The 25,445-nt window shown below is 46.7% G+C and overlaps 1 protein-coding gene across 1 annotated transcript in view; it reads right to left on the minus strand.

Moving 5' to 3' along the window:
* The window catches only part of USH1C (USH1 protein network component harmonin), a 697,039-nt gene that overhangs the window by 313,919 nt on the left and 357,675 nt on the right, over window positions 1–25,445 (minus strand). The window contains exon 9 of the mRNA XM_086954146.1: window positions 11,342–11,426. Coding sequence (XP_086810272.1) covers window positions 11,342–11,426 — 85 coding nt within the window. The remainder of the gene's footprint in view (window positions 1–11,341; window positions 11,427–25,445) is intronic.

Consider the following 25,445-nt stretch of genomic DNA (forward strand, 5'->3'; position numbering starts at 1 on the left):
CTAGCCATGTGACAGAGAGACATGCCCTTAGGGCATGTCTGTGTGCCACATTGCGCACATGCCTATTTTTGGGGTGCCAGATGGTGTCAAAGTGACACCCCCTGCACCCTTGTGAAATTCGGTATTTACAGATTCGGTAAATACCGAATCGGTAAATACCGAATTCTTCCGATTCGGTATTCCAGCACATCTGGAATACCTACATACCCACCCCTTAGATTTACAGATTTTTAATTACCGAATCGGTAAAATTCGGTAATTAAAAATCGGTAAATCTATTCTAGCTACATCTAGCCCTAAATGTCTAACGGCAATAATCATGACTTTTCAACCTGAAGACCTGCATTCTAATCGCAATTGACCAACTGTGTGATTCCGGAGGAACCATCAGGGAGTCATGAGAGTTTGGTGGGTGAGTCAGCACAACAGAGCGTTTCTTCTCCACCAAACCTGCTGTCTTGTTCCCCCTCCTCTCTATTACAAACAATACTGCTTGCTGTAGGTGAGTCAGAGCCAATCACCCGCTCATTCTGACTCTGTATAATTTCCCACATTCTGAGGCAAAACACGATACCCAGTAGCGTGGGCAGGAGTGGGAGCGGCCTGTTGGAGTCGCTGTCGCAGGCCCCATTTCTTTCCCATATTTAATTACCAAGCATTTGCTAATGAGGCTTTTAGAGATATTAGTGCTCCCAGAGGGTCTTTCTATTTGCCAGCTACTGCAGCCCCTCTCTCCCTCTCAAAGGTGGTCTGAACTGGATCAAGGCAGTAAATATTACAAAACGTTACAAGGCAACAAATACATAGTATACTAGGGCCCTCCATTTACAGTTTTGTAAAAGAAATAAAAAAATCCAGAATAGGCTACGAGTGAGGAGGAGAAATGATGATAGCAGCAAAGAGATGAATATTGGCCTTTTGCATCTCCTGTCCGTTTCCCGATGTGGCAAAAGTGAATGGAAAGTGAGAATTCAGGAGGGTAGGGCTGATTAATTAGAAAGTAACTGTAGAAATATATTAGCATTATGGGAATTTGGCAGTTTGCAATCTGTCCAAAAAGTTAGTCATAACTTTTTCCTTCAGTTAAAGAAAAAAAATAGGAGTATGTAATAAATTGTTCAAAAACCGAGCCACATCGGCTAAGGCGGGAAAACAGTGACAAATAAATTAGACCTTGGGGGTTGATGGGATGGACGCAAGTGTCCATAGGTCCTGCCCTCTCATTCAATACCAGTGGAACTATGGGGTTCGTAACAATCCAATGGGCATAACTTCAAGATGTGCTGAGTTGAGTAGAGAAACCTTACTCTTTATTTTCATAACACAACATGTTTTCAATCGAATAGTACACAAGCTCGTCCAGGTCTGCCTTACTGCTGCATTTCAGTAGAACCATAAATAAATATGATATTTTTGTGGAACGGTTATGCCTCCGTTACACAGGGCAGAGGAATGGACTCATTTGTTAGGCATGTTCCTCATCGTCCTACATTCTCACTCTGCACCTAACTTACTCTCGCCATATCGTTCTTCGGTGTATGCAGACAGTTTGAAAGCAACAAAATATATATATATATATATATATATATATATATATATATATATATATATATATATATATATATATATATATATATATATATATATATATATATATATATATATATATATAGTATGCTGCGTTGATGATATGCAGTGCTCATAGGGTTCCATGCATGCAGCACATTTATCTGTGTATGTTAGTTCTAAAGTGCTGTACTGTTTAAAAATATGTAGTAATTTCTGCAAACCACGCTGCGCCAAGGAACTCCCAGTTAGGAGTGGGAAATCCCTTTAAATACACAAGTGCGGTGTACCATGCTCTTCATGAAGTACAATCCAAAGTCCATCTGTTACAAACGTACCACCTGTGGCAGAAGCACAGAGAGCAACAACTGACTCTTCAAGAAGCTAAGCTTGCTACATCTGGTCCATGTGGTACTGCTTCATCAAACACTTGAGCACCTGTGGGCCGAGAGACCCAACCGTGCTCAAGTTTCAGGGTGTTGTTTTAGAATAATGGACACTTCAAAGAGAGTAGATTGTATTACATCCATACAGTCTTACTAATTAAAGGCAGTCAACTGGGCTTTACTGCCTGACAATACAATGCGGTAATTGTAGCACAACACCTCGTTTCTTATAATAAAATAAAAAATAAAATGTCTGCAGACTGCAGATCAGTTTTTTTTCCATATCTCCCACTCTTATATAGCGGTTTGTAAAATAAGGCCGAAAATGACCGACACATTGCCAGATTTGCTAAATATTCATTTGATTTTTATATTATTTTAGATTATGCAATTTTTGGGCTCTGTAAATCGCTACAGGCTATGTTGAGGAAGTTTCAAAGTGTTTAATAATGAAACATATAAATATAAAAACAAAAAACATGTAAAAAAAAATAAATGACAAGCTAGGGCCCCAATTTTGCAGATTGCGCACCTAGTTATACTGAATAGTTTTTGATTTTGCGAACCTACCTATCTATGTACTAATGCATCGGATCACAAAATACAGAATCATTGTGGGTCACAATTTGACCTACCTCATCAATAATCATGAGGTAGGTTGAAAATTGAGACCCACTGTAATTGCCTCACAATCACAGGGATGAGGCCTGCTGGTATAATCAGACTACCATGTCTGTGATTGTTTTTAAGTAAAGCAAATCTTTTGTTTTAAAATGCAGCCCGTTGTACTTAAAGTAAAATAGGATGTTTAAAAAAAAAAATAAGTTACACAAACGTTTTTTCAGAAGTTGGAAAACTTCTTACTCCTAAAAATATTCTTGTCAACATTCATAGCCCTTAGGAATCCTTTTTCCAGTTTGCAAATGGGTTATCACCACCTTTCAACTGGTGGTAAAATATTAATGTTCTCCAACCAGATTTTGATACATACTATAGGAATCTGTATTTGGAAGTTTTTAGACTTGGCATCTTTGGCGTGGTTCCCCTGACTTTTTGCCTCTACCGCCTGTATTTTTGATGCTGGGCTGGATTTCGTTTTTGTTGGCTTAGATGCTTTGGGTACTTTGCCACTGTCAAAGTGCAAGTGTTCACTGTGTAAATTGTTATTACAATCAGATCTCCCTGATTGGCATATTTGATTTACTGATAAGTCCCTAGTAAAGTGCACTGAGTCTGCCAGGGCCTGTAAATAAAATGCTACTAGTGGGCCTGCAGCACTGATTGTGCGACCCATATGAGTAGCCCTAAAAAGGTATTTCAGACCTGCCACTGCAGTGTCTGTGTGCAGTTTTAAACTGCCATGTCGACCTGGCAAGTGCACCCACTTGCCAGACCCTAACCATCCCTTTTCCTACATGTAAGACATTCCTATGGTAGGCCCAAGGTACCATCCATGGGCAGGGTGCAGTGTATGTGAAAGGTAGGACAGGTAGGGCATGTACTGGTGTGTGTGACATGTCCTAATAGTGAAATACTGCAAATTTCGTTTTTCACTTTTGAAAGACTATTTGTCATGTAGAATAGAATGGGAGTTACTCTGTAACATCTTACAAGTATAACTTCCCATTGGGACAAGATAGAGAAATAAAGTTTAGGCTCTCTGAACTTAGAATTTAATAACACATCTTTTAGTAAAGATGGTTTTTAAATTGCGTGTTTAAAAATTCCACTTTTAGAAAGTAGCCATTTTCTCGTTTAACCATTCTGGTGGCCTCTGCCTGTTCGTGGATTGACTGTCTGGATTTGAAGTGACAGGGGTTGATGATGTGCATTTACTGTAGACAGCCACTGGGGGGATTCGAGGTGTTCGATTACAATACATCTTGTATTGTATCCTGTGACTATAAAAAAGTTAAAAGAAAGAGAGACACGAGGTACCAATAGGTAGTCATGCTTTTTCAGGGCTCAGATGGTATCCCATCAAAGGCCCTTTCATCAATCTTTCATCCAATGAACACTAAAGAAACCAAACTTTGTCAATATTGAGGTAAAAGACACTCACATTTGTCTTCGCAAGCCCTTGTGATGGGCTGACAAGAGAAATTATAAGGATTCACTATTTTCAGATGCACACATTATCTAGCCAGAACTGCAGTTATTTGGTCCACTCGCATCTGCCAATACTGAGGCTTTAAGGCCCCCATAAGAATTCATAGTACGCTAAATTCTGTGCACAGTTTGTGGGTCATACCTCTTACTTTCTGCTCAGAGAAAAAAGCGGGTGACAAATATTGATTTCTCATGCATGTAAACATCGCAGATCGTGATGTATTCTGCATGCAGTGCTCTCAAACACATAAAGTATTGTTAAGCAGGTGGCATTTATAAAGCACCAGCTCAGTAAAAATGTTTATTTTCAAAGCATGAGTATGTTTTGTGACAACAAAAAGTCTAATCGCCTCAATGTGCAGGGAGTTTGGTTACTGTACAGGGGGATATCTTTCATTTTCTGTGCCCGCCCCTGCTATAGTTCTCCTGCCGAACATAGGCCTATCAAATGAGTGATAGTCACATCACCTTGAATCAGGCAGGAAGACCATCACTGTGACAGGCTTCCAGGTCAAAAGTATACACCGAATATATTTTATCACTTGGAAGCAATGCCAGAGGCCTAGGCCCAGCCCTGCTCCCACTTCCCTGTGACCAGTCAAGGCCCTTTCGGACGCGGCTCCTTTGCATGAGGCTTCTGCAAAGCTCCCTCTGCTCTCTCTCTTCCTCTTCTGTTCAGTTCCTTTTGTTCTCACTCTCTCACCCACTCTTTTTTGCTTCTGCCAAGCTCTTTTGCTTGCAATCTGGCCTTCTGCTCTTCCAATTGTGTCTTTGACAGCTTTAATTTGACAGCTCTTTCACTCTTACCTCTGCACCCTCTACCCCCTCTCTAAACCTCTTTTTACGGTTGCCTCTCATCCATCTTTTTGTGCCTGCTTATTTTCACCTCTCTCAGTCTCCTTTCACTCGTCTCTCATCCGCCTTTTGTGCCTGTTTCTTTTTGCCCCAGAGCCTCTTTTCACTCTGGCCTGTGCTCTGGCATCTGTTTTTGTGTCTCTTCATTTCAGTGCTTTTCACCAGTTCTGGGTCGGTTTCTTTCTCATCTCTTTGTGCTTTTTGACCACTCTTTGTGCCTTTTCACCCTGTTCAGGACTTCTCTGTAGCCCTCCCAGTGCCCTGTTCCCTTCATTTATTTTTCCTTCCCATGTGTTCCTGCTCCTTGCCTGGTCCTCGTGCTACGTAGCCTTCCTGCCTCTTCTTTCCAGGCCTTGCAGCCCCACCCCCTAAGCTCCTCACCCCTCCCAGGACCTACTTAATAGCAGCTGCTGTACCTCCGCCTGCAGTGGGCGCACCACTGGGATATCAAAGACAATCCCGTCTGTGTCCATCTGTGCCTGGACCATGCCAGGCACAGACCGGTCCGGTCCTCGGATGCTTGATTCCGTTCTGGGAAGGACATGGCTTTTGTAGTTCGGACTGGACTGTTCCCATGGGGCACAGGGTCAGCGCTGATTTGCATATCGCCATTGTCTAACCCAGGGTGGTGTGGAGTGCAAAAAAACGATGGATTTGGGCCCAGATCTTTGGACTGGGGTGAGTGTGTGACATTGATCCACATTCGGTCCATCACCTGTTGAGTTTGCATATTCTGGACCATGCCCAGCACCAGTAACCCTGGTCCAATCACCGCGCAGTGATACTTCACATTGCTTCTCCAGTTGCTCAACCCAGATTGCTGCTCCCCCCACTGTGGCCATGCTGCACACCACAGGAAAAGACTATACCTGTACCCTCTGCTGATTGTTCTGCATTTACCTAATCACACATTCTGTGCAAGCATCATCAATGGCACCAACAACTACCTAACACCACACACCACAACAATCTCACACAACAACACTCACTTGCATGCATGTTAATGAACACACTCCCAGGAAACACATGATTGAAATCTGGGACCTGCTAAGCAACGACACATCAGAACTCTTCTTTTTCACGGAAATCTGGCCAAACTCCGCCTCGGCACCCAACATTGCAGTTGAAATCACAGTGGTCTACTAGTTCATACAACATAAACACACTCACATGCCAAGAGGAGGACTGGCAGTCATCTACAATGATTCCATCAAGTGCTCAACAGCCACAAAGAATGTCACCCCATTCATGTAACATCTGCACTTCAAGCTGAAAACTTCACCCTAAATGGAACCCCGCCTATCGGCAACCCAGACCACCAGCAACCTTCACCAGCCTCATCACTAATTTCATCGCCCCTCTAACAATTTACTTGAGAGCCTACATACTCCTCAGCGACCTCAACTTCCACATACAAGACAGAACCAAACTCTGCTTCACAGCACTTTCAAACAACATTGAACTCACACAGCTCATCTCAGGACCAACATAAATGTCAGGACATAATCTGAAACCCTTCTTCATCACCAGCGATAACATCAAATAAAGTTTTACCTCACTACTCACATGGACAGATCACCCCATCATCTGCCTTCAAATCAACACACCACAAGCCAACACACCCACCAGCATCATTGTACCGGGCCGCAACTGGGGAAAAATCTCAGAAGCAGAATGGCTCAGTGCCCTCAGAATGGATCAACCTAATTCCACAGACAACCCCAACAAGAACAAAATCAACTACAAATACTGAATCAAGAACTGTGTGGACTGCCTTGCATCCATCAAACACAGCACACAAAGAAGATCCAACAAGCAGTCCAGCTGTAACACAGAGGGCCTTTAAAAACCAAACAGCACTGCAGACAGCTAGAAAGAAAATGGCAAGCCAGACACAAATCTACTGATAGAACAGGCGCGCCCATGCAGTTGAGAGTGATGGCATGGTGGGCGGGGTGGGGGGATTCGAAAGACAACAACAAGGGAACATTATTTTTTTGTTCAATTTTCCTTCTGCGTAATCTGTCAAATCAAGACCCTACACCCTGCTTCACCACTCTTACCTGCATGGGTGGCTCCTGTGATAGACCCACCTATAAGGCTGCACTCAGGCGCAGCCACCAGCAACTGCGTGATGGTAAGAAAAGAGGGCTAGATGAAATCCTCAAAAAAAGCACCAACAGCTCCAAGGAGATCTTCTCAATTATCAAGGATTTCACCACAATCTCAGCCTCTGTCAACAACATCACGCTTTACCAAGACCTGAGTGAAAACCTATCAGGTTCTTCCACAGCAAAATCACAAATATTTTGTTAGAAATGGGGTCTCTATTTGGAAGAGGTATGCACCCTATCCAAGTAGGGACTACCACTCTAGTCAGGTTAAGTCAGATACACACCCTAATTGAACCTGTGCTCACCTTCTGGGAGCTTAGCACAGAGCAGACAGGCTTAACTTAAAAGGCAATGTGTAAAGCATGTGTGTAACACTTCTATTGCAGTAACTCAATGAAAATACCACAAAAAGGCGTCATGCCAGTTTAGAAAAAAAGAGAGACAATTTATCTGACTAAAACAAGACCAAAACGATAAAAATCTAATCAAGATTTCTCAATTTTATCATCATTAAAACATTTTATCATTGCAATGCTTTTGCAAAGATGTGGGCACTCACACTAGGGAAGTTATAGTAATATCTGAGCTGGAGTGCTGGAATGAGCACTCGGAATGCAGGCACTCTCGGTAGGAGAGTTGCGGTAATGTCTGAGCTGGAGTGCTGGAATGAGCACTCGGAATGCAGGGCTTCATCGCAGTACTAGACCGGTATGTGCAAAACCCCACAATTGTTGAAGCACTCAAGTATTTGTGCAATCACGCCCCCCTCCCCTTTGAGACCAGTGAAGGTGAAAACCAATGAAAAAGGTCAAGGTCTGCAGTCTTGTCAAGGTAAAGGCACAACGCTTAACACTCAATCACTTGGAGAGACCCACTAGGCAGACACAGAGACCATGCAGGTCTCTCTACTTGCAGTTTGTTGTCTATATGGTCCACTTGGGATGCTGTCGTGGGTGATGTGGAAGCTCAAGCGTGACACACTAGGTACAACTCCTACCTCAGACTATGTGACATGGCAGTGGATCCCTTCGCGTTAATGATGGCGTGCCAGGTTGTCTGGCAACGCTCCAACGGGGGCAGGCAGTGATCGGGTTGCGGTGCCGAGCTTGAACGCAGGTCTCTGCTGCAGGCACACTGTTCTTCCTGCAGGGCAAACATGCACACGCCACTCTGAAGGTGACACAAGCACTCATGCTGGAAATGAGCAGCACTCCACATGCGCTGAACTCAAAGGATATTTTAACACGTGTGCGGGCACAGTTTGGTTAGGATTCCAAAAGCGATAAACACATGCTTGTCTTGTCGTAGGCAGGCCAAGGGGCTGGTGATTAGGACTACTGGTCCAAACATGCTGCTGGGCGTGAGATCATTTATGGCTCTAGGATCTCGTGACCAGGGGGCAAGGCAACAAGCCCCTAAAGTCACCCTAGGGATATAGCAAGTCTTGCAGCAGGGCAGCTCCAACCAACAGGGCAGCAGTTTCTTGAAACTCAGCAAGAGGGCAGTCCTTCAGCCTTACTACAGCGTAGTTTCTTCCAGGTCCAGTAGTATACCGATTTGATAGGGCCAGAGCCCTCATACTTATACCCAAAGATGCCTTTGATGCAGGGGTGTCTTCAAACAATCTTCAAAGTGCAAATGGATACCTTCCATCTCAGCCCTGGCTCCAGACTACCTTTAGGGGTGAATCACCCTTTGTGTGAGAGCAGGACACAGCATATTCAGATGTAAGTGTGAACCACTTCCCCTTCTCTCAGCCCAGGAAGGCTATCAGTATGTAGATAAATACAGATGTAGCCCATATCACACCCAGCCCTTCCTGTGTTTGTGCGTGTCGGGAGAGTATACACAAAGTGTAGCTGTTAACCAGCCCAGATGTGGATAGGAGACAAGCTACAGGCACGTTCTAAAACTGGCATTTCTAAAATAGTATAGTTTAATACAATTTTACCAGTAATGAGGATTTATATTTACTATTCCAACCATAACACCATTACAAAACATGACAAAACTACTCCTTTCTAATAAATAATTACCACTTAAAAGTAGATAAAGGAATTGCCAATGCTGGCCTTTGGAAGGAGTAGGCCTCACATCACTGATAAACAAAGTTAGCTTTTTGATCATCTAAAACGTACAAGTACATGTTCTGTCTTTTAGGTACACAGCACCGTGCCCTTAGGGCCACCTATGGCTTACCTTAGGGGTGATTTAGGAGTAATAAAAATGGAGTTTAAGTCTTGGCAAGAGGTTTTAAATGCCAAGTCGAAGTGGCAGAAAACTGCATTTAAAAGCCTTGCAATTGCAGGCGTGAGAGAGGTTTGAAATGCTACTTGGGTTGATGGCACAACTACTGCTGCAGGCACACTAGTTGTAGCTTTTAGAGAACAGGTCCTGGGTATATGGGATACCACTTTACAAGGGACTTATAGTAGATTAAATATGCCAGTCAGGTATATACCAATGTCATTATGTTTTAGGAGAGAAGCACCTGCATTTAGCACTGGTAAGCAGTGGTAAAGTGCCCAGAGTCCTAAGGCCAACAAAAAGATACACTATAAAGTGGGTGGCAAAAGGCAATACGTTGGGGTAAGACCACCCTAAGGATGACAGGTCCAACACATCTACAGCAGCTTTGCACACCAACCTGACCCTAGCATCCTCATCACCAAACTCCCCATCACCAATGTAGAAGGCCACCTGACTGAATGAAAATCCCTTACCAGGGACAACATAGTGACAGTCATGTAGACCATCCACTCAGGAGCCCCAAAGCAACATTCCTTCCACCACAACTACAACCTGGGAACATCACCAATCAGTACTGCCCTCACGCACATCCTCAAAATCTCCATCATGTCCGCCTCATTCCCAGACGACTGGAAACATACAGCGGTCAATGCCCCCCTTGAGAAACCATCAGCCGAACCAAACCAACTGAGCAACTTTGACCTTTCTACCTGCTCCCCTATCCAGCCACAGTGATTGAGAAGGCCATCAACGAGACACTCACAACCCACCTCGTGCTACATCACCTGCTGGACAACATCCAATCAGGATTCTTAAGGAACAGCAGCACCAAGACAACTCTCATCACAGTCCCTGATGACATCTGGACTTACTGGAATGAGGAGAAACAGCAGCCTTATTCTGCTCATCCTCTCTACAGCCTTCGATACAGTTTCCCACAAAACTCTTATCAGAAGACTCCATGAGATTGCCATCCAAAGACTCGCACGCAACTGGTTTGGCTCCTTCGTCACTGGAAGAACCCAAAGAGTCAGACCGCCACCCCTCACATCAGAGACCAAGAAACAGACATTTGGAGTCTCCCAGGGATTACCTCTCAGCCCCACACTATTCAAGGGCTTTATGACACCACTTGCCAACATCATTTGAACCCCAAGGTACCACCATCATCTCCGTCCAAGACACCCAAATCTTCCTCTCGCTACAGACAAGACAACCACCATCAGAACCAACCTCACCGACTGCAGGTCCATGGTAGCAGATTGGATGAGTACCAACTGCTCGAAGCTCAACTCCCATGGAATGACACCTGGTGGAGGTCGAAGCTAGTACCAACACCCACTGGCCAGTCAAAAAATCTGGGCATCATACTGGACTACAAGCTCAACAAGATGACAAAAGTCAATGCAGTGAGAACTTACTGCTTTCGCATCCTACGCACGCTACAAAAGATCTTGAAAAGGATGCCACAGAACACCAGATGGACCATCACACAGGCACTATTCACAAGCAAGCTCAACTATAGCAATGCACTGTGTGCATGGAATCTCGAAGCAAACCCTACACTGACCTTAGACGATCCAGAATGCTTAAGCAAGACTCATACTTGACCTCCCCACCACACCCACATCGTATCCCACCTCAGGGAGCTTCACTGGCTCCCTATTTACAAGTGCAGTCAATTCAAGCTCCTCACGCACTGATACAAAGCCTTACACACCACTGGACCAGCTTACCTGAACAGCCACATACACTTTACCCAGTCTGCATGACACCTACGCTCAAAGTCACTCTTGGTCATGCCCCCCTCCCCCCATTCTCAGAAGCAAAACATTAGGTCATTTGTTCTCCTACATCGCACTCAGAACATGGAACGACCTCCCACAACACATCAGAGCTCCCTCCTCACTTCTTGAGTTACGGCAAAGGCTGAAGACTAGGGCCACACACCTGCACACCTGTTCAAGTACATGAATACCTTAAGGGTGAGTAGTGTGCTATGAGCTATACAAATCGGCATAAGATAACATAACAGAAATTGATTTTTACACAAATGCTCACCTCTAATCCCACTTCTGCAGAAAGGGAATCCGGTTTAACATTGCTGACAAAAATGCCTGGCTTCTGGGAAGGACCACTGGAAATGCTACAGAGGAAGCACAAAAACCATCAGTGATCATGCAATTTAAAATAACAGATCTTCTAATAGTTACATCGCAATGCTATCATCACATCCTAGGACTAGGAGAAAAGCTGGTACAATATTCTAAATGGTATTACTGTAAAGTCATGCAGAATAAAAAAAAAATTCTATGGTACAGAAGATGGTGAAATTATGAATCTATATTACATTTTGAGTTGTGCTTCTTGCATTTTAGGACCATATTATTAATGGCCTGGTGTTCGGGTCGATATGTATCACACCCGATGAAATCCAACATCACTGTGTCGGATTTGATTGGGTGCAATGAATATGGCACACATTTATCAGGTTGTCCCCGATAAATGAGAATAACGTGCATTTTTGTTGGTTTCTGCACCAAAATCTGCATGTCCTTGTAATTCCAGGCATTAACCACACTCTGATAAAACTCAACAGGCTTGATCTGTCGAAATGTAATTAGCCGCCAAACTCATGTCCAGTTTGTGGGGCGACATTTATTATAGCACATGCCGAACTTAAGTATGTCACTACACTGATTAAGGGCCTTGTTTACAGAAGGGGTACATTATGTTCTGTACTTCTCTTAATAATTTCTCTATCCTTTTGATTCTGCTTCTATAATCAAAATATTATCAATCACTGGTTGATGATCTAGTGTTCCTTTGGTAGCATTTGAGAATAGTTTTATCAATAAACCATTGGGCTTTTAAGTTTGGCTACAGACAACTTTAACTTTCTGATCATCAGTACTTTAGAAGTACAATAAAACGTATAGATAGAGAATGGGCTTTGGTCCAGTCTCATTCAACCACTTTCTTATCTGTGTTTTTCATGTTTTGCCATAGCTTGACAAGGCTGTCTGTCAAGTCCATGATGTTTGGAGTATGGTTACATTGTCCCATTTTACTTTGCTGTCATGATAGCATCTTGCTAGATTTTCACTTGAACATGTTACACAAACAATGCTATTAATTCTTAGATTCTGTTTAGGTAATTTGCTTTGTTCTATTCTCACATGATGAAGTAATTATTTTCAAGCTGCCACAGGATAAAAAGAAATGCTTAAGCTAAAAGTATTTTGACAATGATTTTAAAAAGCAAGCTTTACACCGTGTTTTCATATCAAACGCATGCGCTAGACCAGGCTTCCTGAAAAAAAACCACCCAAAACTGTCTCTTTGTCTGTATTGCTTGTCTTTGCTGCCATAGCCATGTTGCGATTTTACAACTGAAAGCAAAACCAAAGCCAGGTAAGCGGTGTTTCTTGCATTTCTGAGTCTTCAGTTGGGCCTATGATAACTGCCTAGCACCAATTGGTTGTACCTAAGTAGGTGACATTTGAACTCTGTTAAGTCATGAACACACCTCTCATATCTCTTAGCAATCTAGGACAGTTGTGCAAAGGAACCAAACACTTTTGTGATTTCAGGAAGAAGATACTTAGGGGCATATTTACAACAGAATGGACTTGCATGGCGTATTGCTAACGCCACGATTCTTCATTCTGAAAACGCAGGGATGTTCGGTATTCACAAGAATGTGGTGCACCCCTGCGTTCCCCCTAGCGCTGGTGCTGAGTTCAGCTGCCTAGCACCAACCCAGGCTCCCTTGCACCATAGTGCAATGGTGTCTGCGTTGAGGGAAGTTATTGTTACGTGCAGGAAGGTCTCCCTGCCTGCCCATAAACAATTATTCATAGCGTTTGGAAACTTCTTTGTGTGCTTCACAATGCAGCACACATAGAAGTTGCAAAACAAATTTTTTTAACATTATTTATGTGCAGGAAGGATCACCTTCTGCACATAAACAATCATAGGCAATTTACTGTTTCTATGTGTGCTGCACAAGACAGCAACCATGGAAACAGCAAAAACGAGGAGAAATAAAGCATTTCTCCTTGTTTCCCCTATTTAAGACCAGGTTTTCCCTGGTCTTCATTTTGGCAACGCCTACTATTTACGCCATTCTTGTAAATAGGGCTCAACGTCAAAATCAATGGGTTTTGCGGTGGAACCTCCACTGCAACACCCATTGCCCTACCCTTTCACGCTAAGTACAGCATGAAAGGGTGCCTTATTTACAAGGCAGCATTAAGCCATGGTAAGTGGCTTAACGCTGCCTTGTAAATAAGGCAAAGTTTTAATATGCCTCTATATATAGGGTTCTAGTGGCTTCTAAGATGTCAATTCCTATGACGTCATCAGGGATCACTGGAAGATAATTACACTTGGCATTCTGGTAAATTCACATCCATAGCGTGGCGGCCCTTTTTAGGTCTCGCGCCTAGTGTTACACTGCACAGCAGTGTACGCGCAGCGAGAGTCCTTTTGTCCGGGTTTCAGAAATGGACCCTGGAAATGAACACGCTCATGCGTGTGATTTTCCTATGGTCCTTTCTGATTGGGCTTGGAGTGCGTGTTGTTTTGTAACAGAACATGCAATAGGCCATAGGCGGTCGCGATGCTCCGCCCATGGCCTATTGATGTCTGTTACGCGCACCAAAGCCCATATGTTTTCAATTATCGTGCCCAGACACGAGCGCGATAATTGAAAACATATGCTTTACAGTGGCGCGCGTGCGCACCACTCACAGACTTTTTTTTAAATCCATTTCATGGGGAAGCCGTGTTTTGTTCGGCAAACAAAGTGGTACAAAAGGGGGTGGTGATGAACGGAGCATCTGAACCAATCAAACTCTCAGACCCAGCCAACAGATCTGGGTTTAATCCATCACCGTTCTTTAGCCCACACTGCCACCCCAGTTCAGACATGGCCATATGCAAATCAGTCTGACCCTGTACCTATGGGAACAGTCCAGTCTGAACTGCCAAGCCATGCCTTACCTGGACCGGAAACAAGCTTCCTAGGACCGGTTTCTGGCATTACAGCCATCTTCAGCCAGGCTTGATTGAAACCAGTGGCAAAGTGAGCAAGGGACTCACGTCTGAGCATACCCTGCCAACTTATGGCGAACAAAGCGGTACAAAATGGGGTGGTGATGGACGGAGCATCTGAACCAATCAAACACTCACACCCAGTCAACAGATCTGGGTTTAATCAATCACCGTTCTTTAGCCTACTCTGTCACCCCATTTCAGACATGGCCATATGCAAATCAGTCTGACCCTGCGCCTCATGGGAACAGTCCAGCCCAAACTGACAAGCCATGCCTTCCCTGGACCAGAAACAAGCTTCCTAGGACCGGTTTCTGGCATTACAGCCATCTTCAGCCAGGCTTGCTTGAATCCAGTGGCAAAGTGAGCAAGGGACTCACGTCTGAGCATACCCTGCCAACTTATGGCGAACAAAGCGGTACAAAAGGGGGTGGTGATGGACGGAGCATCTGAACCAATCAAACACTCATACCGAGTCAACAGATCTGGGTTTAATCAATCACCGTTCTTTTGCCCACTCTGCCACCCCAGTTCAGACACGGCCATATGCAAATCAGTCTGACCCTGAGCCTCATGGGAACAGTCCAGCCCAAACTGCCAAGCCATGTCTTCCCTAGACCGGACACAAGCTTCCTAGGACCGGTTTCTGGCATTACAGCTGTCTTCAGTCAGGCTTGCTTGAATCCAGTGGCAAAGTGAGCAAGGGACTGACGTCTGAGCATACCCTGCCAGCTTATGGCGAACAAAGCGGTACAAAAGGGGGTGGTGATGGACGGAGCATCTGAACCAATCAAACACTCACACCCAGTCAACAGATCTGGGTTTAATCAATCACCGTTCTTTAGCCCACTCTGCCACCCCAGTTCAGACATGGACATATGCAAATCAGTCTGACCCTGCGCCTCATAGGAACAGTCCAGCCCAAACTGCCAAGCCATGCCTTCCCTGGACCGGAAACAAGCTTCCTAGGACCGGTTTATGGCATTACAGCCGTCTTCAGCTAGGCTTGCTTGAATCCAGTGGCAAAGTGAGCAAGGGACTCACATCTGAGCATACCCTGCCAACTTATGGCGAACAAAGCGGTACAAAAGCGGGTGGTGATGGACGGAGCATCTGAACTAATCAAACACTCCCACCCAGTCAACAGATCTGGGTTTAATCAATCACCGTTCTTTAGCCCACTCTGCCACCGTGGTTCAGACATGGCCATGTGCAAATCAGTCTGACCCAGCGCCTCATGGGAACAGTCGAGCCCAAACTGCCAAGCCATGCCTTCCCTGGACTGTAAACACGCTTCCTAAGACCGGTTTTTGACATTACAGCCGTCTTCAGCCAGGCTTGCTTGAATCCAGTGCCAAAGTGAGCAAGGGACTCACGTCTGAGCATACCCTGCCAACTTATGGCGAACAAAGCGGTACAAAAGGGGGTGGTGAAGGACGGAGCATCTGAACCAATCAAACACTCACACCCAGTCAACAGATCTGGGTTTAATCAATCACCGTTCTTATTCCACTCTGCCACCCTAGTTCAGACATGGCCATATGCAAATCAGTCTGACCCAGCGCCTCATGGGAACAGTCCAGCCCAAACTGCCAAGCCATGCCTTCCTTGGACCGGAAACAAGCTTCCGAGGACCGGTTTCTGGCATTACAGCCGTCTTCAGCCAGGCTTGCTTGAATCCAGTAGCAACGTGAGCAAAGGACTCACGTCTGAGCATACCCTGCCACCTTATGGCGAACATAGCGGTACAAAAGGGGGTGGTGATGGACTGAGCATCTGAACCAATCAAACACTCACACCCAGTCAACAGATCCGGGTTTAATCAATCACCGTTCTTATCCCACTCTGCCACCCCAGTTCTGACATGGCCATATGCAAATCAGTCTGACCCTGCGCCTCATGGGAAAAGTCCAGCCCAAACTGCCAAGCCATGCCTTTCCTGGACCGGAAACAAGCTTCCTAGGACCAGTTTCTGGCATTACAGCCGTCTTCAGCCAGGCTTGCTTGAATCCATTGGTAAAGTGAGCAAGGGACTCACATCTGAGCATACCCTGCCAACTTATGGCGAACAAAGCGGTACAAAAGGGGGTGGTGATGGACGGAGCATCTGAACCAATCAAACACTCACACCCAGTCAACAGATCTGGGTTTAATCAATCACCGTTCTTTAGCCCACTCTGATTCCCCAATTCAGACATGGCCATATGCAAATCAGTCTGACCCTGAGCCTCATGGAAACAATCCAGCCCAAACTGCCAAGCCATGCCTTCCCTGGACCGGAAACCAGCTTCCTAGGACCAGTTTCTGGTATTACAGTCATCTTCAGACAGCCTTGCTTGAATCCAGTGGCAAAGTGAGCAAAGGACTCACGTCTGAGCATACCCTGCCAACTTATGGCAAACAAAGCGGTACAAAAGGGGGTCGTGATGGACGGAGCATCTGAACTAATCAAACACTCACACCCAGTCAACAGATCTGGGTTTAATCAATCACCGTTCTTTAGCCCACTCTGCCACCCCAGTTCAAACATGGCCATATGCAAATCAGTCTGACCCTGCACCTCATGGGAACAGTCCAGCCCAAACTGCCAAGCCATGCCTTCCCTGGACCGGAAACAAGCTTCCTAGGACTGGTTTCTGGCATTACAGCCGTCTTCAGCCAGGCTTGCTTGAACCCAGTGGCAAAGTGAGCAAAGGACTCACGTCTGAGCATACCCTGCCATCTTATGGCGAACAAAGTGGTACAAAAGTGGGTGGTGATGGACGGAGCATCTGAACCAATCAAACACTCACACCCAGTCAGACGTGAGTCCCTTGCTCATTTTGCCACTGGATTCAAGCAAGCCTGGCTGAAGACGGCTGTAATGCCAGAAACCGGTCCTAGGAAGCTTGTTTCCGGTCCAGGGAAGGCATGGCTTGGCAGTTTGGGCAGGACTGTTCCCATGAGGCGCAAGGTCAGACTGATTTGCATATGGCCATGTCTGAACTGGGGTGGCAGATTGGGATAAGAACGGTGATTGATTAAACACAGATCTGTTGATTGGGTGTGAGTGTTTGATTGGTTCAGATGCTCCGTCCATCACCACCCCCTTTTGTACCGATTTGTTCGCCATAAGTTGGCAGGGTATGCTCAGACGTGAGTCACTTGCTCACTTTGCCACTGGATTTAAGCAAGCCGGGATGAAGTCGGCTGAAATGCCAGAAACCGGTCCTCTGAAGCTTGTTTCCGGTCCAGGGAAGGCATGGCTTGGCAGTTCGGGCTGGACTGTTCCCATGAGGCACAGGGTCAGACTGATTTGCATATGGCCATGTCTGAACTAGGGTGGCAGAGTGGGCTAAAGAACGGTGATGGATTAAACCCAGATCTGTTGACTGGTTGTGAGTATTTGGTTGGTTCAGATGCTCCGTCCATCACCACCCCCTTTTGTACCGCTTTGCTTGCCATACGTTGGAAGGGTATGCTCAGACGTGAGTCCCTTGCTCACTTTGCCACTGGATTCAAGCAAGCCGGGCTGAAGACTGCTGAAATTCCAGAAACCGGTCCTCGGAAGCTTGTTTCCGGTCCAAGGAAGGAATGGCTTGGCAGTTTGGGCTGGACTGTTCCCATGAGGCACAGGGTCAGACTGATTTGCATATGGCCATGTCTGAACTGGGGTGGCAGAGTGGGCTAAAGAACGGTGATGGATTAAAACCCAGCTCTGTTGACTGGGTGTGAGCATTTGATTGGTTCCGATGCTCCGTCCATCACCACCCCCTTTTGTACCGCTTTGTTCACCATAAGTTGGCAGGGTATGCTCAGACGTGAGTCCCTTGCTCACTTTGCCACTTAATTTAAGCAAGCCGGGCTGAAGATGGCTGAAATGCCAGAAAACGGTCCCCGGAAGCTTGTTTCCGGTCCAGGGAAGGCATGGCTTGGCGGTTCGGGCTGGACTGTTCCCATGAAACCGGTCCGGTCCTCGGATGCTTGATTCCGTTCTGGGAAGGACATGGCCTTTGTAGTTCGGACTGGACTGTTCCCATGGGGCAACAGGGTCAGAGCTGATTTGCATATCGCCATTGTCTAACCCAGGGTGGTGTGGAGTGCAAAAAAACGATGGATTTAGGCCCAGATCTTTTGACTGGGGGAATGTGTGACATTGATCCACATTCGGTCCATCACTTGTTGTTTTTGCAATTGCCGCCCTAAGTGCGCTGGGGATGCCCAGACGTGGGTCCCAGGCACTCCACACCACTTGGAGTCAAGCTAGCCGGGCTGATGAGAGGTGTTACCTCGAAACCGGTCCGGTCCTCGGATGCTTGATTCCGTTCTGGGAAGGACATGGCTTTTGTAGTTCGGACTGGACTGTTCCCATGGGGCAACAGGGTCAGAGCTGATTTGCATATCGCCATTATCTAACCCAGGGTGGTGTGGAGTGCAAAAAAACGATGGATTTAGGCCCAGATCTTTTGACTGGGGGAATGTGTGACATTGATCCACATTCGGTCCATCACTTGTTGTTTTTGCAATTGCCGCCCTAAGTGCGCTGGGGATGCCCAGACGTGGGTCCCATGCACTCCACACCACTTGGAGTCAAGCTAGCCGGGCTGATGAGAGGTGTTACCTCGAAACCGGTCCGGTCCTCGGATGCTTGATTCCGTTCTGGGAAGGACATGGCTTTTGTAGTTCGGACTGGACTGTTCCCATGGGGCAACAGGGTCAGAGCTGATTTGCATATCGCCATCGTCTAACCCAGGGTGGTGTGGAGTGCAAAAAAACGATGGATTTAGGCCCAGATCTTTTGACTGGGGGAATGTGTGACATTGATCCACATTCGGTCCATCACTTGTTGTTTTTGCAATTGCCGCCCTAAGTGCGCTGGGGATGCCCAGACGTGGGTCCCAGGTACTCCACACCACTTGGAGTCAAGCTAGCCGGGCTGATGAGAGGTGTTACCTCGAAACCGGTCCGGTCCTCGGATGCTTGATTCCGTTCTGGGAAGGACATGGCTTTTGTAGTTCGGACTGGACTGTTCCCTTGGGGCAACAGGGTCAGAACTGATTTGCATATCGCCATTGTCTAACCCAGGGTGGTGTGCAAAAAAACGATGGATTTAGGCCCAGATCTTTTGACTGGGGGAATGTGTGACATTGATCCACATTCGGTCCATCACTTATTGTTTTTGCGGACTGTTCCCATGAGGCACAGGGTCAGACTGATTTGCATATGGTCACGTCTGAACTGGGGTGGCAGAGTGGGCTGAAGAATGGTGATGGATTAAACCCAGATCTGTTTACTGGGTGTGAGTATTTGATAGGTTCAGATGATCCGTCCATCACCACCCCCTTTTGTACCGGTTTGTTTGCCATAAGTTGGCAGGGTATGCTCAGACGTGAGTCCCTTGCTCACTTTGCCACTGGATTTAAGCAATTCGGGATGAAGACGGCTGAAATGCCAGAAACCGGTCCTCCGAAGCTTGTTTCCGGTCCCGGGAAGGCATGGTTTGGCAGTTCGGGCCGGACTGTTCCCATGAGGCACAGGGTCAGACTGATTTGCATATGGCCATGTCTGAACTGGGGTGGCAGAGTGGGGTGAAGAACAGTGATGGATTAAACCCAGATCTGATGACTGGGTGTGAGTATTTGATTGGTTCAGATGCTCCGTCCATCACCACCCCCTTTTGTACCGCTTTGTTTGCCATAAGTTGGCAGGGTATGCTCAGACGTGAGTCCCTTGCTCACTTTGCCGCTGGATTCAAGCAAGCTGGGCTGAAGTCGGCTGAAATGCCAGAAACTGGTCCTCGGAAGCTTGTTTCTGGTCCAGGGAAGGCATGGCATGGCAGTTCGGGCTGGACTGTTCCCATGAGGCACAGGGTCAGACTGATTTGCATATGGCCATGTCTGAACTGGGGAGGCAGAGTGGGCTAAAGAACGGTGATGGATTAAACCCAGATCTGTTGACTGGGTGTGAGTATTTGATTGGTTCAGATGCTCCGTCCATCACCACCCCCTTTTGTACTGCTTTGTTTGCCATACGTTGGATGGGTATGCTCAGACGTGAGTCCCTTGCTCACTTTGCCACTGGATTCAAGCAAGCCGGGCTGAAGACTGCTGGAATTCCAGAAAACGGTCCTAGATAGCTTGTTTCCGGTCCAGGGAAGGCATGTCTTGGCAGTTCGTGCTGGACTGTTCCCATGAGGCACAGGGTCATGCTGATTTGCATATGGCCACGTCTGAACTGGGGTGGCAGAGTGGGCTGAAGAATGGTGATGGATTAAACCCAGATCTGTTTACTGGGTGTGAGTATTTGATTGGTTCAGATGCTCCGTCTATCACAACCCCCTTTTGTACCGCTTTGTTTGCCATAAGTTGGCAGGGTATGCTCAGACGTGAGTCCCTTGCTCACTTTGCCACTGGATTCAAGCAAGCCTGGCTGAAGACGGCTGTAATGCCAGAAACCGGTCCTAGGAAGCTTGTTTCCAGTCCAGGGAAGGCATGGCTTGGCAGTTTGGGCTGGACTGTTCCCATGAGGCGCAAGGTCAGACTGATTTGCATATGGCCATGTCTGAACTGGGGTGGCAGAGTGGGATAAAAACGGTGATTGATTAAACACAGATCTGTTGACTGGGTGTGAGTGTTTGATTGGTTCAGATGCTCCGTCCATCACCACCCCCTTTTGTACCGCTTTGTTTGCCATAAGTTGTCAGGGTATGCTCAGACGTGAGTCCCTTGCTCACTTTGCCCCTGGATGCAAGCAAACCGGGCTGAAGACGGCTGAAACGCCGGAAACCGGTCCTCGGAAGCTCGTTTCCGGTCCAGGGAAGGCATGGCTTGGCAGTTCGGGATGGACTGTTCCCATGAGGCACAGGGTCAGACTGATTTGCATATGGCCATGTCTGAACTGTAGTGGCAGAGTGGGCTGAAGAACGCTGATGGATTAAACCTAGATCTGTTGACTGGGTGTGAGTATTTGATTGGTTCTGATGCTCCGTCCATCACCACCCCCTTTTGTACCGCTTTGCTTGCCATTCGAAGGAAGGGTATGCTCAGACGTGAGTCCCTTGCTCACTTTGCCACTGGATTCAAGAAAGCCGGGCTGAAGACTGCTGAAATTCCAGAAACCGGTCCTCGGAAGCTTGTTTCCGGTCCAGGCAAGGCATGGCTTGGTAGTTCGGCTGGACTATTCCCATGAGGCACAGGGTCAGACTGATTTGTATATGGCCATGTCTGAACTGGGGTGGCAGAGTGGGCTAAAGAACGGTGATGGATTAAACCCAGATCTGTTGACTGGGTGTGAGTATTTGATTGGTTCAGATGCTCCATCCATCACCACCCCCTTTGGTACCGCTTTGTTTGCCATAAGTTGGCAGGGTATGCTCAGATGGGAGTCCCTTGCTCACTTTGCCACTGGATTCAAGCAAGCTGGGCTGAAGACGCTGAAATGCCAGAAACTGGTCCTCGGAAGATTGTTTCTAGTCCAGGGAAGGCATGGGTTGACAGTTCGTGCTGGACTGTTCCCATGAGGCACAGGGTCAGACTGATTTGCATATGGCTACGTCTGAACTGGGTTGGCAGAGTGGGCTGAAGAATGGTGATGGATTAAACCCAGATCTGTTTACTGGGTGTGAGTGTTTGATTGGTTCAGATGCTCCGTCCATCACCACCCCCTTTTGTACCGCTTTGTTCGCCATAAGTTGGCAGGGTATGCTCAGACGTGAGTCACTTGCTCACTTGGCCACTGGATTTAAGCAATCCGGGCTGAAGACGGCTGAAATGCCAGAAACTGGTCCTCGGAAGCTTGTTTCCGGTCCAGGGAAGGCATGGTTTGGCAGTTCGGGCTGGACTGTTCCCATGAGGCACAGGGTCAGACTGATTTGCATATGGCCATGCCTGAACTGGGGTGGCAGAGTGGGGGGAAGAACGGTGATGGATCAAACCCAGATCTGTTGACTGGGTGTGAGTATTTGATTGGTTCAGATGCTCCGTCCATCACCACCTCCTTTTGTACCGCTTTGTTTGCCATAAGTTGGCAGGGTATGCTCAGACGTGAGTCCCTTGCTCACTTTACCACTGGATTCAAGCAGGCCTGGCTGAAGACGGCTGTAATGCCAGAAACCGGTCCTAGGAAGCTTGTTTCCGGTCCAGGGAAGGCATGGCTTGGCAGTTTGGGCTGGACTGTTCCCATGAGGCGCAAGGTCAGACTGATTTGCATATAACCATGTCTGAACTGGGGTGGCAGAGTGGGATAAGAACGGTGATTGATTAAACACAGATCTGTTGACTGGGTGTGAGTGTTTGATTGGTTCAGATGCTCCGTCCATCACCACCCCCTTTTGTACCGCTTTGTTTGCCATAAGTTGGCAGGGTATGCTCAGACGTGAGTCCCTTGCTCACTTTGCCCCTGGATGCAAGCAAGCCGGGCTGAAGACGGCTGAAATGCCAGAAACCGGTCCTTGGAAGCTCGTTTCCGGTCCAGGGAAGGCATGGCTTGGCAGTTCGGGATGGACTGCTCCCATGACGCACAGGGTCAGACTGATTTGCATAAGGCCATGTCTGAACTGGAGTGGCAGAGTGGGCTGAAGAACGCTGATGGATTAAACCTAGATCTGTTGACTGGGTGTGAGTATTTCATTGGTTCAGATGCTCCGTCTATCACCACGCCCTTTTGTACCGCTTTGCTTGCCATTCGAAGGAAGAGTATGCTCACACGTGAGTCCCTTGCTCACTTTGCCACTCGATTCAAGAAAGCCGGGCTGAAGACTGCTGACATTCCAGAAACCGGTCCTCGGAAGCTTGTTTCCGGTCCAGGGAAGGCATGGCTTGGCAGTTCGGCTGGACTGTTCCCATGAGGTACAGGGTCAGACTGATTTGTATATGGCCATGTCTGAACTGGGGTGGCAGAGTGGGCTAAAGAACGGTGATGGATTAAACCCAGATCTGTTGACTGGGTGTGAGTATTTGATTGGTTCAGATGCTCCGTCCATCACACCCCCTTTTGTACCGCTTTGTTTGCCATGAGTTGGCAGGGTATGCTCAGACGTGAGTCCCTTGCTCACTTTGCCACTGGATTTAAGCAAGCCGGGCTGAAGACGGCTGAAATGCCAGAAACTGGTCCTCGGAAGCTTGTTTCTAGTCCAGGGAAGGCATGGCATGGCAGTTCGGGCTGGACTGTTCCCATGAGGCAAAGGGTCACACTGATTTGCATATGGCCATGTCTGAACTGGGGAGGCAGAGTGGGCTAAAGAACGGTGATGGCTTAAACCCAGATCTGTTGACTGGGTGTGAGTATTTGATTGGTTCAGATGCTCCATCCATCACCATGTTATGTGTTTATCTAGGTTCCTGATCGATACTGTGACCTTATGCCCCTATTCGGCTATAAATCCATTTATTCCCTATATTGGCATAACCGTTCAAGTGCGATTTTCAGAAAAGTCATCTCTGGCCTCACACGAACAGAGCCACATTCCAGCATAGCTCTCTGCCACTTCCTTTGCGACCAATTAGTGCAATGACAGGGCAGGAGTCACTATCTGATATTCCTAGATTAACACTCCGAGTTCTTCAACAAGATAAAAACTCAGCAAACCTGGAAATCCCCGCTTGCTGTGTTTTGATTAGTAATGGAACTCTAATGAGCAACTGATAACTATCACTTCATAGTGACATCTTTAATTGACGTCTTATGTCCAGAAAACTTGCGTCAAACCCGGCACCTGTCAGGTATAAATATTACCAACGTTGCCTTAAGCAATAGCTCGTTGCTCGTCGCCTGTTGTTAGCTGTCTGCAAGACCCCGTGTTGGTGAAGCTAGCACCCTGTCGCTGCAGACTGCTGTCCCCTTGGTGGTGAAGCTACTGATACCATTATCGCTGCTAAAGCGCGAACGATGGTGCAGTACGCTTAGGAGCTGAACAGCCGTCCCTCTGCGACGACATCCAGCAGATTCCAGCTGCCGCGGACGCTGTCCCCCGCCTCCTCCTCCTCGACGGGCTGAAGAGAGCCGCTGCCTTTCTCCTGCAGAGAAATCCAGCTCCAGCGTTTCCGGTCTACCCTTGCGGGTGACTGGGATACCGAGTGCCCCCTGAAGGAAATACCAGACTTCCATCATTCTATTCAGAGGTATGGTGTTGACTAAACCCTTAGACGAGAATTCTTGAAGCAAACCTTGGCGAAACCAACTTAACTTAAAGCTACTTACTTACTCCCCTGCCATGTGTTAGGCTTAGGTCAGGCACACTGGGGTAGGCGTAGTTAGAAGCACCAGTTGAGTATGTTAGCCTAATGTATATATGAATGTATATATGTTTTATGACTTTTAAACCATTGTATGGCTAAGAAACCATATCAATGCTTTTACAGTTCTATTTCGCAATCCTTATCTTACTGTACGTACTTTTTATAATAACAAGTCTTGCAATTGTGGCAATACATTTCTCTTGTACGAGAAGAAAGACTGTTCAATAAATGTTAACCTTTTATTGACAAACGCCCGTCTCTCTATTTTCTACATCTCTTGAAAGTAAACTGCACTAAACTGACTGAGTGAAATACATGTCTATTGTTTCACACGACCCTAGAGATTGACTCTTGATCTGAGGAGCAAAGTTGTCATGTTGCACGGTTGTTGGAAAGCTGAATCCCTTCTTGTCTGTGCCAAGGAAGCTGATCACTTCCTATGTAGAGAAGAAAGTTTCCAGTGACCTCTGAGCTAGTTGGTAACACACCCAATTAAGTTTAGCATAGTCAGTGGAGGCCTGGAATATCCGCAATTCCACGTCGATACTACTGTTTATGTTATTCCAATGCGCAGGGCCTAGTGGGAAACTAGGAACTACACTACATGGTGCCCAACGTTTGGTAAGGCGATAAACTAACGCAAGACGTTAGAGTAACTCAGTCGTGCATATTTCACACAGACCCCTTTCTCCCGTAAATACTCCAATAGACGTCTGGAGTGGGTGAAAGGTTAAAATCCGCCCGAACTCAGTAGGAAGAGATTCCTATGTAAAGCTCTGGTTTATTCAACGTTGAAGGATACAGTGTTCCAAAATATTGTGCACCTAATCTTTATCTGCTTGGAGACCTACTCTGCAAACCTTGCATTTTTACAAATGGAAGCACTGGGGCCG

This window comes from Lissotriton vulgaris, chromosome 2_1 (genome assembly GCF_964263255.1).
Source record: "Lissotriton vulgaris chromosome 2_1, aLisVul1.2, whole genome shotgun sequence".
Taxonomy (NCBI): domain Eukaryota; kingdom Metazoa; phylum Chordata; class Amphibia; order Caudata; family Salamandridae; genus Lissotriton; species Lissotriton vulgaris.